This window comes from Vipera ursinii (genome assembly GCF_947247035.1).
Source record: "Vipera ursinii genome assembly, chromosome: 4".
In the NCBI taxonomy this organism is placed as follows: Eukaryota; Metazoa; Chordata; class Lepidosauria; order Squamata; family Viperidae; genus Vipera; species Vipera ursinii.
The window spans coordinates 11,622,914-11,639,949 of NC_139514.1; the positions used below are offsets into that span (position 1 = coordinate 11,622,914).

Below are 17,036 nucleotides of genomic sequence, written 5' to 3' on the forward strand. Positions count from 1 at the left end.
CCCAAAAGTGTCCAGAAGACTTAAAATCAATCTAAAGTGTCAACAGTCTCTAAAGTGATTTGCTGTCATCTGTCTATAAGCATTTTTGTGTATTTATTTTCATGTATTTATTTTCTCCAGAGATGCATAACGTTGCTCGCTTTCGTACCTATGGCTGCAAAATTGTTGCACGTAATTGTAAAATGTAGAAGTGATTGAAGTAGCAGATACTACCAAATTGGTTTTGATTCTCATAGCTTTTTTGCTGGATTGTATGTCCTGTTTGCTTCTATATCAAGAACGAAATATGTAGCGCCCGTGTATTTGCTAGAAAAATAGAGTCATCCCAGAAAAGAAGAATTCTCTTTGAGCAATGCTGTTGATAATTCATACCATGGGAAGTTATCAGAAGTTGAGAGAATGGTGCTTACATTAACATTCGGAATTCTTTCCCTAATTAGTTGAACAAATGAGACCCAATTTGGTCCAGTGGTTAAGGCACCAAGCTAGAAACCAGGAGACTGTGAGTTCTAGTCCCACCTTAGGCATAAAAGCCAGCTGGGTGACTTTGGGCCAATCACCAGAAGACTCTTGAGTTCTAGTCCTGCTATAGGCAAGAAAGTTGGCTGGGTGACTTTGGGCCAATTACCAGGAGACTGTGAGTCTTAGTCAGGCCTTAAGCATGAAAGCCTGCTGTGGTAACTTTGGGCCAGTCCCACTTTCTCAGCCCAAGTCACTTCACAGGGTTGTTGTTGTTGTTGTTGGGAAAACAGAAGAATGTTCACCACCTTGAGTTATTTATCAAAATGGGATTTTAAAAAATCTAATTTGGAGCCTTTGCAACATGAAGCCTTCCAGATGAGTTTTCATGTTGTTTTGGAATTTGGGGGTTTACAGTCCTGAAATACGTGGAAGCACCAGTTTGGAAAAAGCTGACTTGGAAGCTCAACATGACTAGAAAATGAGCTTCTTCATTTACACAAGAAGGGACGATGGTTGCTTTGATTTTGCCAGCTGTAACTTTTGTATAAAATATTCCATTGAAAGGCTGGCAAAAAAAAAAAGTTTTTGGATTCTTAAGCAGCAACTGCAGATGTTATAAATTAGGGATGGAGGATTTTTAAAATTTCTCTTCCCTCCTTTCTCCCCACCCCCCCTTCAAGTTTATCAAGTAAATACTCACATACTACCATATTGATATTGGTGCATATGTGGGGGGTTTTTTTAAAGAAAATAAACCTCACTTCCTTTTTAAAAATTGTAATGTTTATGCAAACATAATGATTACATTTGTTAATTGACAATAACCGAATAACAGTCGGAAGGGACCTTGAAGGTCTTCTATCCAAACCCCTGCTCCATCAGAAGGTAAGTCGTTCCACTGATTGATTGTTCTAATAGTCAGAAAATTTATCTTTAGTGCTGGTTTTAAATCTTAACGGTTTGGGGAGAAAATTGAAGAATTCAGTCCTTAGCTGTGATGAAAATTTGTCACACCCTGAATGCCACACTCACTTGTGGACCTAGTATATGTTTGATCTCTGCTAAAGCCCAAACCAATTAGCATAAATTACTCTGATCCGTTTTCCGAGTTTTACTCAGTTTCCCCTGGCACTGATGCATGGGAAAAAAGTGACAGAAATTATATAATGATTGTGTGTGCTGGATACCAAGCTAGCCAGCAGTTAGATAGGTATTTATAGCAACTGCTGGAAGTACTAATTATATGCTAATTGCAAGCAAACTAGAATACCATAATTTTCATGGAAAATAAGGAGTGACACAGTTGTTTAAAACTGTAAGGAAGCTCCATATTAACAATTAGCTGTTTAGGAGACACCGAATTTTCTCTGAAGAGGCAGACAAAAAATGACCCAAATTTTGTTGTACATCCATCTGTGTTTCACTTACTTTCAAATGTATAGGTTTTTTTTATATATATCATTAGAAAAGAGGAGTTGTCCTCATCGTTCATGAATGGGTGGTCCTATTCAATGCAGTCTCTATTTTGGGATTGTTCACTTATGATCTGAAGATTATAGAGATGATTTTCTCCCTAGTATCTCAATTCTCTTCTATCCCAGATCTTACATCAGCCAGGAGATCACAATCCTTAAAGTGACAGGATGCCCTTTTTCAATTAAGGGCTTTACTTTTAAATATTTAACTAAAACTTGTTTCCAAGGACAGCAGGAGACGATGATGATATGATGTTTAGCTCGCAAGTCTGAAATGGTCAAAATTTTAGAGTGACCTCCAACTTTTTTCTGTAAAGTAAAATAATACAGTAACTGGTCCCTAACGTAAATGAATACGGTAATCAATCTTTTTTTAAAAAAAAACTATCTTAAATTACTAATAATAAACATTCTGAAAGATCAACATTTGCATAATATTCGTCTCTTAATTTCAATCTGACACATACGGTAATAAATTATCAAATATAATTAACTGTGATTTTAAGAAACCACCATATTTCTCTAATCAAATCAGACGTGATCCCAAAAATCCAAATTGATTTTTGTCCTTGAACAAAATCTAATTGTGGTCTCCAGGTTGCAAGAAATTTAATCAGGTTATTGTCTCTAAGCAAGGTAGTCAATTTTACCATCTCAGTTTTCTCGATTAATTTCAAAGTCCATTCTTCCATCCTGGGTATATAATACTCTTTCCATCTTTGGGCATATAATAAACTTGCAGACAATGTCGTATATAAAAATAAACCCCATGTTTTCTTTCTAGCTGTTTATCTGCCATCCCTAAAAGACAAGTTTCAGGTTTCAATTTTACCTCCATTTTCAAAAATGGTTGTTTTATTGATAAGTTCCTGGGGCATTATCCTTGGGGATTTTATATCCATAGGGAAGAACAGGCATAAGTGAGTTACTAGGAGACTCTCACTGGAGAGGGAAGATCAACCTGATGGGGGAAGAACATAAAATAAAAAAACCCAGACATTTTAATAGATATCTCTATTTTTTCCATTACATTTTCTGGATAGTTTGTTTATGAGTATAATCTGTAATTACATTTGTTTTCTTTTCCTTGAACAGGAGCTAGTAAATCATTTAGAACTTAGTTTTCTTGTCCCCTAGATGTCTGGATAGCCCCAAAGGACTAAATATTTATTTTAGGAAATTTATAATCCCACAACACCATCTTATATGCTATAACCCTGGACAGCTCACAAGCAACAGCAATAAAAACATGTTAGGGATAAGCAACGCTGTTCTTATAAATTTATCATTTTTCTAGTCTTTGGTCTGGTTCATTTACATTCCATAGTTACTTTGATGAATCTTTTTTTTAAAAAAAAAAGTTTGTACTAAATTTTGTAGGTATTTTGAAATCCCGTTTTTATTTAGAACGCTGCCAAAGGACTCCGCTTTCGCAAGCAATTTTTCTCAATGCCATTTGTGTCTGTTTTCTAACATCTGTACTGGTTTTTTTTCTGACTTAATGAATTAATCTGCAAAATTCAGAGAAATGACATTTGAAATATAACTTGAGTTTCAGTTCATTAATTGGCTTGAAATGTGTGAAATTAGCTACATTTGCATTAAAATGCAAACCAAATGAATTTTCCTCATTCCTCATGTGTATTAATAATACAGCTTAAAGCACCCGGAGGCACCAGTATAAATCTCCAATATTAATATGGTGGTGGTGATACCATGATCATGATGATGACTTCAAATAGAGTCTTCATTATGTCAAGCGAGTGTTTTTCTCATACTTCTCTCGACAGCCACCCTAATGTGGTTTGGTATTACAGCAATAGCTCTTAAACTTATATACCACTTCACAGTGCTTTACAGCCCTCTCTAAGTGGTTTAAAGAGTCAGGATATTGCCCCCAACAATCTGGGTCCTCATTTTACCGACGTTGGAAGGTTGAGTCAACCTTGAGCCCATGAAGATTAAACCCCTGGCACTCAGCAGAATTAGCCTGCAAATACGGCATTCTAGAAGGGACGCGGTGGCTCAGTGGGTTAGGACACTGAGCTTGTCGATCAGAAGGTCGGCAGTTTGGCGGGTTGAATCCCGTGTGCCATGTAGCAGAGTGAGCGCCTGTTATTCGTCCCAGCTTCTGCCAACCTAGCAGTTCGAAAGCACGTAAAAAATTCAAATAGAAAAATAGGGACCACTCCAGTGGGAAGGTAACAGCGTTCCGTGCGCCTTTGGCGTCTAGTCATGCTGGCCACATGACCACGGAGACGTCCTCGGACAAGCGCTGGCTCTTCGGCTTTGAAACGGAGATGAGCACCGGCCCCTAGAGTCGGAAACGACTAGCACGCATGTGCGGGGGAACCTTTACCTTTACCTTACTGCATTCTAACCACTGCGCCACCATGGTTCCTATCCTTCAAGATGCTGGCTTGACCACTAGTTTATAGTCCTGCTATTCCCTGATGGTTTCCTGTCAGTACTAAGCAGACCCAAGCTTTCTTAGGCTTTTGAAATTAGCCAAAGTCAGCTAGAATCCTCTTATTTGCAAGGCACTTTAATGGGCCAAGTAACTTTCTTAATGCAATGTGATGGAATGCTGTCTTGATTCTCAGGAGGGATGGAGTGCATTCCAGAGGAGCAAGAGACATCACAGTTACATAGTTTGTGTGAGGGAAAGAGGGTGAAGATGGTTCCTCCGTAGTAGTTCCCTGAGTTAGATGTTTTATGATTCAAGTAGTTAGCTTTAGTTTGGCAAGATTTCCATCTGTAGGTGTGGAACAATAAAGAAAAATGCTTAGAGAATCTCATGTGTCTGTCTTGGTTTTGGGAGCCTGCCATGCAGTGACTCTCAGACTGCAGTTAAGCAAGTTCCTTCTTTGATATAAAGTAGGCTAATATTGCAATCCTTGACTTTTTACCCAGCATATTCTTGTTCCTTCTGAGACGATTAGAGGACTGGAGGCTAAAACATATTAGGAACGGCTGCTGGAATTGGGTATGTCTAGTTTAATGAAGAGAAGGACGAGAGGGGACATGATAGCAGTGTTCCAATATCTCAGTGGCTGCCACAAAGAAGAGGGAGTCAAGCTATTCTCCAAAGTGCCCAAAGGCAGGACAAGAAGCAACGGATGGAAACTAACCCAAGAGAGAAGCAACCTAGAACTAAGGAGAAACTTCCTGACAGTTAGAACAATTAATCAGTGGAACAACCTGCCTCCAGAAGGTGTGAATGCTCCAACACTGGAAGTTTTTAAGAAGAGACTAGACAGCCATTGTCCAAAATAGTATAGGGTTTCCTGCCTGAGCAGGGGGTTGGGCGAGATGACCTTCAAGGTCCCTTCCAATATTATTATTATTATTATTATTATTATTATTATTATTATTATTATTATTATTATTATTATTATTATTATTATTGCCAAGTATGGATGCTGAAAGCTCTAATTCTCCAGATCATCTTTCACTGTGTGTGAAAGAGCCATTGTTTTGATTATTGTGCAAAAATCCCTTCCTGCATTCATTCCTGATGCATCAGAGAAAGAGAGGAATCCTCTGGAGACCTTCAAAGCAAATCTCTGTATTTGTATGTCCTCCGTACGTAGAAAATAGCACAATTACAATGCACGGGAAAAAGCCGTCTCTCTTGTATATCATTTTCTCATGCAAAATCATTGGCATTTTAAAATTATAGTTATTTAGGAGAATCTGCCAGAGGTTTGCAGAGATCTCTCTATAAATCAGATTTAGGCCTTTATCCCGTGAGAGGGAGCCTATCCCCAGCTGTATACCTCATCTCAATTCCTGTTTTCCCTAGCTAGGAAAATTGAAGACATAATGCAGATTTTTTTTTACATGCTTTCTATTCTAGGACAAGTCAGACCTACGGAAGGAAGTCTTCAGACTTCGTGTTCATTCAACCTTTGCCATGCAGTAATACATTATCTTCTTAATATGAGCTTAATACAAAAGTACTGTCTGCCCACGCTTCACAACACACAAGTGATGCTATTAAGACATTCTGCTCAAGGAGATATTCAAAGCAGTTTTAAGAGTTTCTCCTCAGGCCTGAGTGCTTTCAAAATAAAAATTAGAGACGCGGAGAGCTACTACAGTGTGGTTCCGGAATATTCAGGGAGTTCCCACGAAACTTTTAAGCTGTCAGCAAATTTTGTCAGTCATGAAATTCAAAGCCCAGGTGACAGTTCCTATTAATTAGAGGAAACATAGGAGGTGTTAGAGAAAAGATCTTTGAAAAGGCAAAACATGGGGAAGAAAGAGGAAGGAAGGAAGACAGGATTGATTGAAGCATCCTTTCAAAAATGTACGTAAGTCACAATATATGACCTGAAAATAGTTCTTTAAAAAAAATCAGCTCGGATGCAACTGAAAGGCGCTGAGGCTGGGCTGGGCTAAGATTTAAGACTGCACTAAAGGTTGCCTTTTCATCCTTAGTTCCTTTTGCAAATGGGACTTGTTTGTGGGCTCATGGGTTTCTCAGTGGGAGGAAGGACCAATCAAACCCCTGAATAGTAGTAGGCTAGCTACCGCAAAGCTTGCAGATTTGCTCTGTGTTATTATCCACAGCTAACCATTTGGGAATTCCACAGAGCCTTAATTGTAAACATCTGCTATATCTCAAGCTTACCAAAAAGATTACCAATTAGTAAGGAGAATAGTAAGCTCCTGTTTTCTGGATGTGTTCAAACAGATGCTGGATGGCCATCTGTCAGGGGTATTCTAAATTGCCCTCCTGTGCAGAGCAGGGATTGGGCTCTTCCGACTTTATGTGATTGTGTGATTCCACAATTTTTAGTAATTTATAGTCATTCCATTTGGCTGATTGTTGCGTTTGCCCCCAAACCTCAATTTGTTAAACATCGCTTCAGCTGCTAAAGATTTCTGAAATATGGCTTTCTCACCCTGGAAATTGTATTTGGATTCTTTTGGTCCCCGTAAACCAATCCAAACGTGCCCTTCAAATCAACAAAAGGCGCATAATCTTTCTTTTTATGTTATTCTCTTTTATTTTAATATGGTATAAACTTGGGGGGGGGCGTTTCAATGCCAACAGAGTTACTCCTCCTCCTGGATTTTCCCAAGAATTCTGACCTTGCAATTTCAGAACACCGTTTTTTGGCATATGAGAGAATTTGAGGACATCCGTGCCCGGCCCTTCCCAGTGGATGCACTAACATTAAATTGGTGGAGTGACAGTGGGCGATTCTCCACAGATTTGCGATTTCTCCCCAAATGAAGCACAAAATAACCTTCAGTATAAATATATTCACAGATAATTCCCATCCTGCTTTCGGAACAGCCTTTTCTTTGTCAGTAAAAATGTACTATGAATATTCAGCACAGAAGTTGCCAGGGGTGTTAACCTGTAACTACTTCTCAGATTAAGGCAATAACATAAAATCTCAATGGTATGTTTTAGAAGACTGGAAAACAAGAAGTTGTGTCATGTCTGCTTTAAATTTTGTCTTGGTGAATCTTTAGTCGTTTGACACAGTTGACAAACTTACAGTAGTAATACTTTGTGAGAACTTGCATAGAACTGGATTTCAAGACACCTTTCAGAGAAAATGATATCTATTACTTCCAAGTGACTGATAAGTCCATATTTATTTCATTTACATTAATTTGTGTCATTGCCAAATTATATAATTGAGATGAGTGGCATCGTTTGAAAGGAAACATACTTTTAAAGGAAAATCTGTTGATTTAATAGAGAAATCTACAATAACACATCTCCATTAAATGAGGATAAAGTCCAAATTTATTTATTATTATTATTATTATTATTATTATTATTATTATTATTATTATTATTATTATTAATTATTTATTTATTTATTTATTTGATTTGTATACCGCCCTTCTCCCTAAGGACTCAGGGCGGTGAACAGTGACATAAATATCAGAATGCACAGAACTTTGTTAAACATAAGTCGGCTGGACCATGTTTATACTGTATTGTAGTGGCAGCAACATTGAGCTGGGATCCAGGAGATTCTGATTAAAGTTGGTATGTGATTTTCTGTGAATTTGAAACTCCCGCCTGCAACATCAATATTTTCATAAAATATCGTATTGATGTGCTGATGAAATTCTACATTAATGCTGAGTGTCTGAGACATTTGTCCCTTTGAAATGGGAGAGTTGATCTTGAAGGCACATCATTTCCCTACTCTGTCAAAATAATTTTGAACCTTCACATTGTAGAGCAGGGGTGTCAATCTGCCGGCCCACAGGCAGGACGCGTCATCAGGAAACCGCGCCCACCCCATTGCCGGCAATGGAGAAAAAGCTCTGATACATTGCGCGATGTCACATGACGTTGCGAGTTTGACATGTCTGTTGTAGAGACAATAAACTTCGTTCAGTTTTTTTCTATTTAAGGGTTGTTGTGGATGTCACCAGAATCAATGGGTCCTCTCAGCTTTCTGAGCACTTATAGGAGCAAATCATTAAATCAGCTTGATTGATTGATTGATTGATTGATTGATTGATTGATTGATTGATTGGATTTATAAATCTGCTCAGTTCAAACAATGTGACTCTTGGTAGCATACAGTAAACAAAAAAGCCCCATATAAAGAATAAACTGAAGTAACCCACATAACAGTAAAACATACTCTGAATGTAATTATGAAAAGCGGAAAGTAAAATGGGGCCCAAGCACTGTATTAAAAAGATCCGAAAAGGGATTGCACCCATGCCTGGAGGGAGAGCCAGGTCTAAATAGTTTTCCTAAAGGCAGATTGCATTGCGGCCTGTTGTATACTTGGGAAAGAGGGGAAGTTATTGATGACAATTCTAAAAGCCGATCATCTCATTGTCCTAAATTATCGTTTTATTACATAATTGCAGTGGCCCAATCTCCAGTAAATTCTGAAAGTTGCAAAAATGGATTGGACTTGAAGGGTGTTTACAGGTAGTCCCCAACTTACAACCATTCATTTAGCAACCTTTCGAAGTTATAACAGCACCGAAAAAAGCAACATGCGACTGACCTTCACGCTTACGACTTACATTCCTACGGTCACGTGATCAAAATTTGCGCACTAAATAACTGGCCTATATTTACAACACAGTGGGGTCGTGATCACATTTTGCAACTTTCCCAGCCGGCTTCCAACAAGCACAGTCAATGGGAAAAGCCAGATTTGCATAACGACTGCATGGTTTACTTCACAACTGTAGCTAAAAAGGTCGTAAAATCGGGCACAACTCATTTAACAACCCCCTTGCTTAGCAGTGGAAATTGTGGTCCCATTTATTGTCATGACTATAAGGATTATTATATTATTATTATTATTATATTATCTGTACAATCAGTGGTCTCCAGGTTGACAAATGTTTTCTCCATTAGGGATGAAGTAATGCTATAGTAGAGAAGCCCAACCTCACCGTTGTACAAAAGAAAGCTCAACCATCTTTCCTGCTTTGTTCAGTCATGCCACAAACTTTACTCCCCATATCCAGATGTTGCCCATGATTGAGCACCTTTATATCTCATAACCTTGCCTCCTAACCCTTCATTCCCTGTTGCTCTTGTATTATCCACCATAATCCAAGATAGAATTGCTTTCCATTTACGGTTAGCCACCGTCACATCTCCGGCTCATTATAACTCTAACATAACTAAGCTTTTCTGCTGCATATGGTACATCTGGGATAGGCAATTATATAGTGATGTTTGATTTATAGCCTATCTTAATGTATTCAACACAAGGCACTTGGCTGCCTTAGAAAAATAAAGAGCTGATGTTGTTTCATTTTTACTATTCTTTGGGGAAGAACAAATATATCTTTAGCCTTTGCTGGCAGTTCGGTTGGTGGTGGTTGCACATAGCAAAATTTGTAAATAAGATAATTTATGTTCTTTTCCACTCTCAAGAGGTACGTAAAACGTCCATGGGAATAGACCACTTCCAAATCAGGACAGACAAGTGAGCGCTCATCCACACTCCCAACAACGACAGGTTGTGACTTGGATTGCAAACAGCCCTGTCTGCGCTATGAGTTTTTATAGGTTTTATATCACTATAATTCTCATGGCTTCTTCCTAAATATCCTGGGAGTTGCGTTTAGGAGAACGTACCAAACATTTCTTTTATTACAATTCCAAGTGTTTCCTCTTTCGGAGCTACAGCTTCTAGAGGTTGTGGGCAGGAGAAATTGGCTTCTGGTTCAAGTCAGTGATGTGTTTAGCCCTCTGGGTTATTACAAATGCACAACTCTTCCATTCTGCTATATTGTTGAAGCTCAAGTCATTCTTCATCAGCAGTTATGGAGATGCTACTGACTCTTTAGGCAACAAATTGCTTTGTGGAGATTTATTACAGGATGGCGCAGTTGTGCGCCTGCCCTTTCATAAGTAATTCTGATCAATGGAGCTTATTCCAATTTAACTGTGCATAGAATTTCATCCTAGATTTTTGGATCACCAAGTTGCCATTCACGCTCTATTTCTCAGGGGTTAGCTACATGGTTGACAAGCACGATCTCTTCAGCCCTACCCTCCTGTGGGATTTGTGAAACAGATTTTGCTTGGTGCATAAATAGTAGAATCAGAAATACTGGATTAAAAGAAGTGTGGATTACATGACAGAGAAGGCATTTAAAGTGGAAATACACAGGATAGACTTAACAGGATAGAATTAACCCAGATAAGGATTCTTTGCTAGATATACAAAAGAAGCTGGCTGAAGTTTTAAAAATTAAGGGGAAATACAGATGATAAACCAAGAGAATGAGCTGGACAGTGTCTTTTTATTAGATTTAGGAAAAGAGATGCCTGTTTCAATAAGATAGAAGAACTGGAGACAAAGCAAAAACTACAACAGCATTTCAAGGAATTTTAAGTTTTTCAGAAGTAAAAGGAAGGAATGTAAAGTTGATCAACCACTTAAATATGAGCAAGCAATGTGCTGCAACTGCCAAAAAACCCAACACAATCCTAGGCTGCATTAACTGAGGGATAGAATCAAGAATCACATAAAGTGTTAGTACTACTTTATAACTCCTTGGTAAGACCACACTTGGAATGTTTCATCCAGTTTTGGCCACCATGATATAAAAAAAGGTGTTAAGACTCTAGAAAGAACGAAGAAAAGAGCAGCAAAAATTATTAGGGGACTGGAGGCTAAAATAGACAAAGAACAGTTGCAGGAACTGGGTATGTATAGTTTAATGAAAATAAGGACTAAGGGTGACATAATAGCAGTGTTACAATATCTAAGGGGGGGGGGTCAACCCATTCTCCAAAGCATCTGAAGGCAGGATAAGAAGCAATGGATGGGAACTAATCAAGGAGACAACCAACCTAGAACCAAGAAGACATTTCCAAACAGTTGGAACAATCAGTGGAACAGCTTGCCTCCAGAACTTGTAGGTGCTCAACACTGGAGGTTTTTAAGAAGAGATTGGATATTTGTGTGAAATGGTATACTGTAGTTTCCTGCTTGAGCAGGAGTTTGGACAAGAAGACCTTCAAGGTCCCTTCCAACTCTTATTCTGTTATCAAGGTTAAAATAGGATACCTTTTTATGAAATTCTGGCAATATTTTACAAAGTTTTGCTGGTGCCAGGATTGAAAAGTTGATACCCTATGGGCTTGTTTATGGATAAGGGGGTGGATTATAGGAAGAAGAGACATCTCTCTGGAACTTTATGGAGAGTGAAGGGCCACCAACCTGTTGATACTTAACGTGATGAAGATTGAAAGTCACTTCTTTATCATTTTTTTTCTTTTTCCCTTCTTTGTATATTTTACCCTGTCTTCTACTTTCCTTTTTCTCTCTGGATTTAGTTTGTATAAGTTTTAATTACCATCATTAACATCTTCAATAAAAATTTGAGAGAGAGAGAGAGAGAGCGCTAGGTAAAGAATAAAACAACTGAATACTAAATTGAGCACCTGGGCTGAAATAGTATGTTCAGATGATTTAGACATGTAGACAGAATGAATGAGGATCCAATTTTAAAACAACTCTGTGAAGGAAGAGAGAAGGCATCAAGAGGAAGGGATCCCGGAAAAAATCATGGTTGCATGGAGTTATTAGGTCCTTCAAGAGAGAGAGCTGATAGGTTTCAAAAGCAAGTGCAGTGTGTTCTGTACCAGCCTGCTACCGGCCCTGCAGAAAAGGCAGGGACAACCCCTTTTACAAGAAGGCAAGAGGCTGGAATTACGCCTGCCAAATTTATTACTACAAAAACAAACGGAACAAGACAAACCAAGAAACAGGAGCTTTAAGAAACAGGAACTATCCAAGCGGTTGCCTTCAGCAAACCAGCCCTCCCACACATTCCCCTTATATAGAGTTCAGGGCGTGGCTTCTCTCTGCCTCCTTCCGAGGAGCCCCATTGCCTTCCTCTGTTTACTCCTAATTGACTGCCTCCTGCGTCGGGCGTCCTTGAACAGGGCCAGCTGTGGGTCATCTTCATCCACGCTGTCAGGCTCACACAGCTGGGTCTCCATGGTGACCAAGTGGGAGGGGCCTGGCTGAGGGCTCTCATCAGCAAGATCTCCAACCCCCTCAGCAAGGTCTTCAACACCCCCCTCCTCCTCCTCTGAGTCGTCCAACCCAACTGCCGAACCCACAGGCTGACCCTGAATCACAACACTGTGGATGAGGTGGTATGTGGATGTCACGGAGGTGATACTTCACATAGATAAGAGCAAGAGTAAGATCACTGAGACTTATACAGTGCTTCATAGTGCTTTTACAGCCCTCTCTAAGCAGTTTACAGAATCAGCATATTGCCCCCCAATTATCTGGCTCCTCATTTTACCAACCTCAGAAGCATGGAAGGCTGAGTCAACCTCGAGCCAGTCAGGATCGAACTCCTGGCAGTGGGCAGAGTTTGCCTACAATACTGCATTCTAACCACTGCGCCACCAGCGCTCATAGAAGGTAAATAGAAAGGTCGAACGGTGAGAGCGAGTGGTGTTCATTTGGTGTAAATTAAACTTTGCTCTATTTCCTTTTATTTATTTGTTTTAATGGGATATATTTGCTCTCTCTAGCACATGATTGCTTGTTCCTTTTCTGCAATCTGCCTAACATGGCTTATCCTGAAATGGAAGAGCATGGCAGGTATGCATCTGTGTATGGGCTTTCAAGCATTATGGGATGGGTGCAGGTGGGTTTACAGCCTTTTTTCTGTTCTGTATCGGTTCTAAATGCACATTATATCTGGAACACACAGAGAGAAGGGAGGGATAGATTTTTAAAATAATTGCACCGCAAAATACAAAGAACAAGGCTGCCTTTTCTGCCATTGCATCTGCCCGTGGAATATTATCCTCCCTAAGAGCAGACTTATCTCTGATATATATATGAGATGGCAGCCATCTCATTAATTAATTTATTAAATAAAGCAACAAACACCGCAAAATCCAGAATGTCACACACTGTCTTGTATAAACAGTGCTTCTGTCTGGAATATTCATCTAGAAAGTGTGGAATCAAGCTAATTTGCTTTTAAAATGTGTGTTAAACAAAGTACCTAGAAATGTTTGACTGGTTTAGCTGTCATTAGTGGATCTGTAATGCCCATAGCTAACCTCACTTGCTAACTTCACCTGTTGATTTCAATGGAAATTGAGTTCCAGCTGAGTCCAGTACAGTGTTTTTACATGCATATCTGTGATCAGTTAACCAGCACCTGTATTTGTGAATCTTATCAGTTGAAGTGTTTCCTCTGGCAGGATCCAGGAAGAGAGATTTCTCTGCAGTTGCCCCAGTCCTTAGGAACACCTTACCCCCAGAGATGAGTGGAGCCCCCCACTCTTCTGCCTTTCAGAAAGAGTGTTAAGATCTGGCTCTGCCAATGGGTCAAACATCTGGTAGCCACAATATAAAAAAGATGTTGAGACTCTAGAAAAAGTGCAGAGAAGAGCAACAAAGATGTTTAGGGAACTGTTCATCATGAGAAATGGTTACAGAAACTGGGTGTGTTTAGTCTGATTAAAAGAAGCGCTCGGGGTGACACGATAACCATGTTCCAATATTTGAGGGGCTGCCACAAAGAAAAGGAGGATCAACCTATTTTCCAAAAAAACCTAAGGGCAGGCGATGGAAGCTTATCAAAGAGAGATCCAACCTAGGATTAGAATCATTAATCAGTGGAATAGCTTGCCTTCAAAATGTGTGGGGACTCCATCACTGGAGGTTTTTAAGAAGAGATTGGACAGCCGTTTATCTGAAATGGTGTAGGGCAGGGGTAGGCAACCTTGGCTCTTTTATGACTCGTGGACTTCAACTCACAGAATTCCTGAGCCAGCATGCCATAGCTACTGCTCTACATTCTGTAGCAAGCCATCTGGAGAAACCTGGAAGCTATGTCAGGATGCTTTTCATTGATTATAGCTTGGCTTTCAACACTATTCTGCTGAGCATCCTTATTGAAAAGCTGACTGACTTGAATTTTCCCCCCTCCATCTGTGATTGGATTAAAGACTTTCTAAAGGACTGGCTACAAACAGTGAGGGTCGGGTCTGTTTCATTCACCCCCCTGAAGCTTTGCACGGGCTCGCCACAGAGCTGCGTACTTAGCCCCTACCTGTACTCACTGTACACATAAGATTGTGTATCGTCCAACCCATCCACTGCGATCATTAAGTTTGCAGAAGATACCACCGTAGTGGGTCTTATTACAGGTGGAGATGAAACAGCGTACAGGGGGGAGGTACAAAAATTATCCCTATGGTGTTTAGAGAACAACTTGCACCTGAACATTGGCAAGACAAAGGAGATGGTGCTAGACTTCCAGAGGAAAAGAGAGGAACCTGCCCCATTTTACATTGGGGGGGGCTGTGTGGAGAGAGTTTCCTCCTTTAAATTTCTTGGAGTCTACCACTGTGAAGATCTTACCTGGAAAGTTAATACAACCCAGGTGGCCAGAAAGGCCAAACAGAGACTCCACTTCCTCAGGGTCTTGCGGAAGAACAGGGTAGAACAACGGCTAATGACCTTCTTTTACCGGTCTACTATAGAGAGCGTCCTCTCGCACTGTATTATGGTTTGGTATGCTGGCCTGACAGCCGCGGATAGAAAAGTATTAGAGAGGGTGGTGAGCACAGCACAAGACATTGTGGGCTGTCCCCTGACACCACTGGATGACATCACCAGGGCTCGTTGCCTTGGAAGAGTGAGGAAAATTCTCAGGGATGACTCACACCCTGGTCGGTACCTCTTTACTCTCCTACCATCGGGTAGGAGATACAGGAGTATAGCCAGCCGTACCAACAGGCTGAAGAACAGCTTTTATCCATGGGCTGTCAGGCGCTTGAACTGGAAATAACTTTATGTATGATTGACTTGCGAGCCGGTGTGTTGTGCAATTATTTATTTATTTATTTATTTTAATTCCATTTATATCCCGCCCTTCTCCGAAGACTCAGGGCGGCTTACAAGCTTAGCAGTTAGCTCACAAGGTGTAACAAGATGGTGGGTTTGATGTCCCTGTGAGTTGTGGTGGGGGCATGAAGGGAAGCTCAGCCAATCTCAATGTATACATGTTGTACTTTGACAATAAAGGTTCATTCATTCATTCATTCATTCATTTATTCAAGAGCCAAGGTTGCCTACTAGAAGATTTCCAAAGTCTCTTCCAACTCCCTTATTCTTTTTTTTTATTGAAAACTTTTACAATTTTTAAATACAATGAACTCCCCCCTCCCCCTCCCCTCTCCCCAACCCTCCCCTACCCTACCCTCCCCCCTCCCCGACTTCCCAGAGCTGAATACAGGGTATAATAATACAAACATAAACTAAAATATGCTAACAACAAAAATAAAACATTAAGTTCTATCGGACTTTAACTCTCCAGAATCATAATATTAATAAAGTAACAAATAACTAATCATACATCATAAAAATCCACTACTTATTCAAATGCTAAATGAAACTTTTTAGTCCCATATTTATTCTGAATATATTCAATCCATCTTCTCCATTCCACAATATATCTCTGTTGCGATTGGTCTTTCAAATATGCCGAAATCTTTGCCATTTCCAACTCTCTTATTCTTTTAACCTTATGAATAGTTGGTATCTTTTAGCTTTTTAAAATGTTAGCACTGCTTCCCTATCTTTTCATTCTGTTTTTAACTTTGTTCTTATTTATGCATTCATGTTACGTTTTTATTAATCATTTAAGGTGAGATGGGCAGTATAGAAATGCAATAGATAAATAACAGATAAACAAGTGAAGGTATGTATTATGTGAACGCAATAGAACAATTCCAGTTAGCGCACAACTCCCATTACTGCGCATCCCAGCCTTTGACAATTATCACAGTGAGATGAAACTGAAAGGTTTGCTACTTGTGCTGTATGCTAGACCTCACATTTACGGAAAATATTTCTGTTTTTTTTCCTTACAGGGCTCATAACCACAACTTCAAGAAAGCTGGATCGTGAACAGCAGGCAGAACACTTTCTTGAGGTAAGATTTAGATCAGGGGTCTTCAAACTTGGCCCTTTTATGACTTGTGGACTTCAACTCCCAGAATTCCTCAGCCAGGCACGCTGGCTGAGGAATTCTGGGAGTTGAAGTCCACAAGTCATAAAAGGGCCAAGTTTGAAGACTCCTGATTTAGATGGTGAAGGGACAATTTGGCTTACAGATTTTGCACAAATGAGCCTTCTGTTCATCGTCTTCCTTCAATTCCTTAAGCATACTTGTATTCTAAGGACTTCTGAGCAAAAGTGGGAGAAAAACAGAACTATATCACACTTCAGAAACTCCTATTGCTCCTTCACTTTCCTAGCTTCATGGAGCTTCTGCAGGAAGTAACTCAGGGATTTTTTATGTCCATTGCTAATAGCAATAGCACTTAGACTTACGTACCACTTCGCAGTGCTTTACAGCCCTCTCTAAGCAGTTTGAACAGTCAGCACGTTGCCCCCAACAATCTGAGTCCTCCTCATTTTACCGACCTCGGAAGTTGGGAAGCTGAGTCAACCTTGAGCAGGTGAGAATTGAACTGCCAAAGTGCTGGCAGTCAGCAGAAGTAGCCTGCAGTACTGCACTCTAACCACTGCGCCACCAATCCTTTTCCAACTGCATTCATTTTCTACACTGATTTTCAAA

General features: G+C 39.8%; 1 protein-coding gene across 1 annotated transcript in view; it reads left to right on the forward strand.

Annotated features, from left to right (window-relative positions):
- FAT3 (FAT atypical cadherin 3) overlaps positions 1 to 17,036 on the forward strand; it is a gene marked incomplete at both ends in the record, with an annotated part of 451,188 nt that overhangs the window by 207,912 nt on the left and 226,240 nt on the right. The window contains one exon of the mRNA XM_083362083.1: positions 16,327 to 16,388. Within this exon, the coding sequence (XP_083218209.1) occupies positions 16,327 to 16,388 (62 nt within the window). The remainder of the gene's footprint in view (positions 1 to 16,326; positions 16,389 to 17,036) is intronic.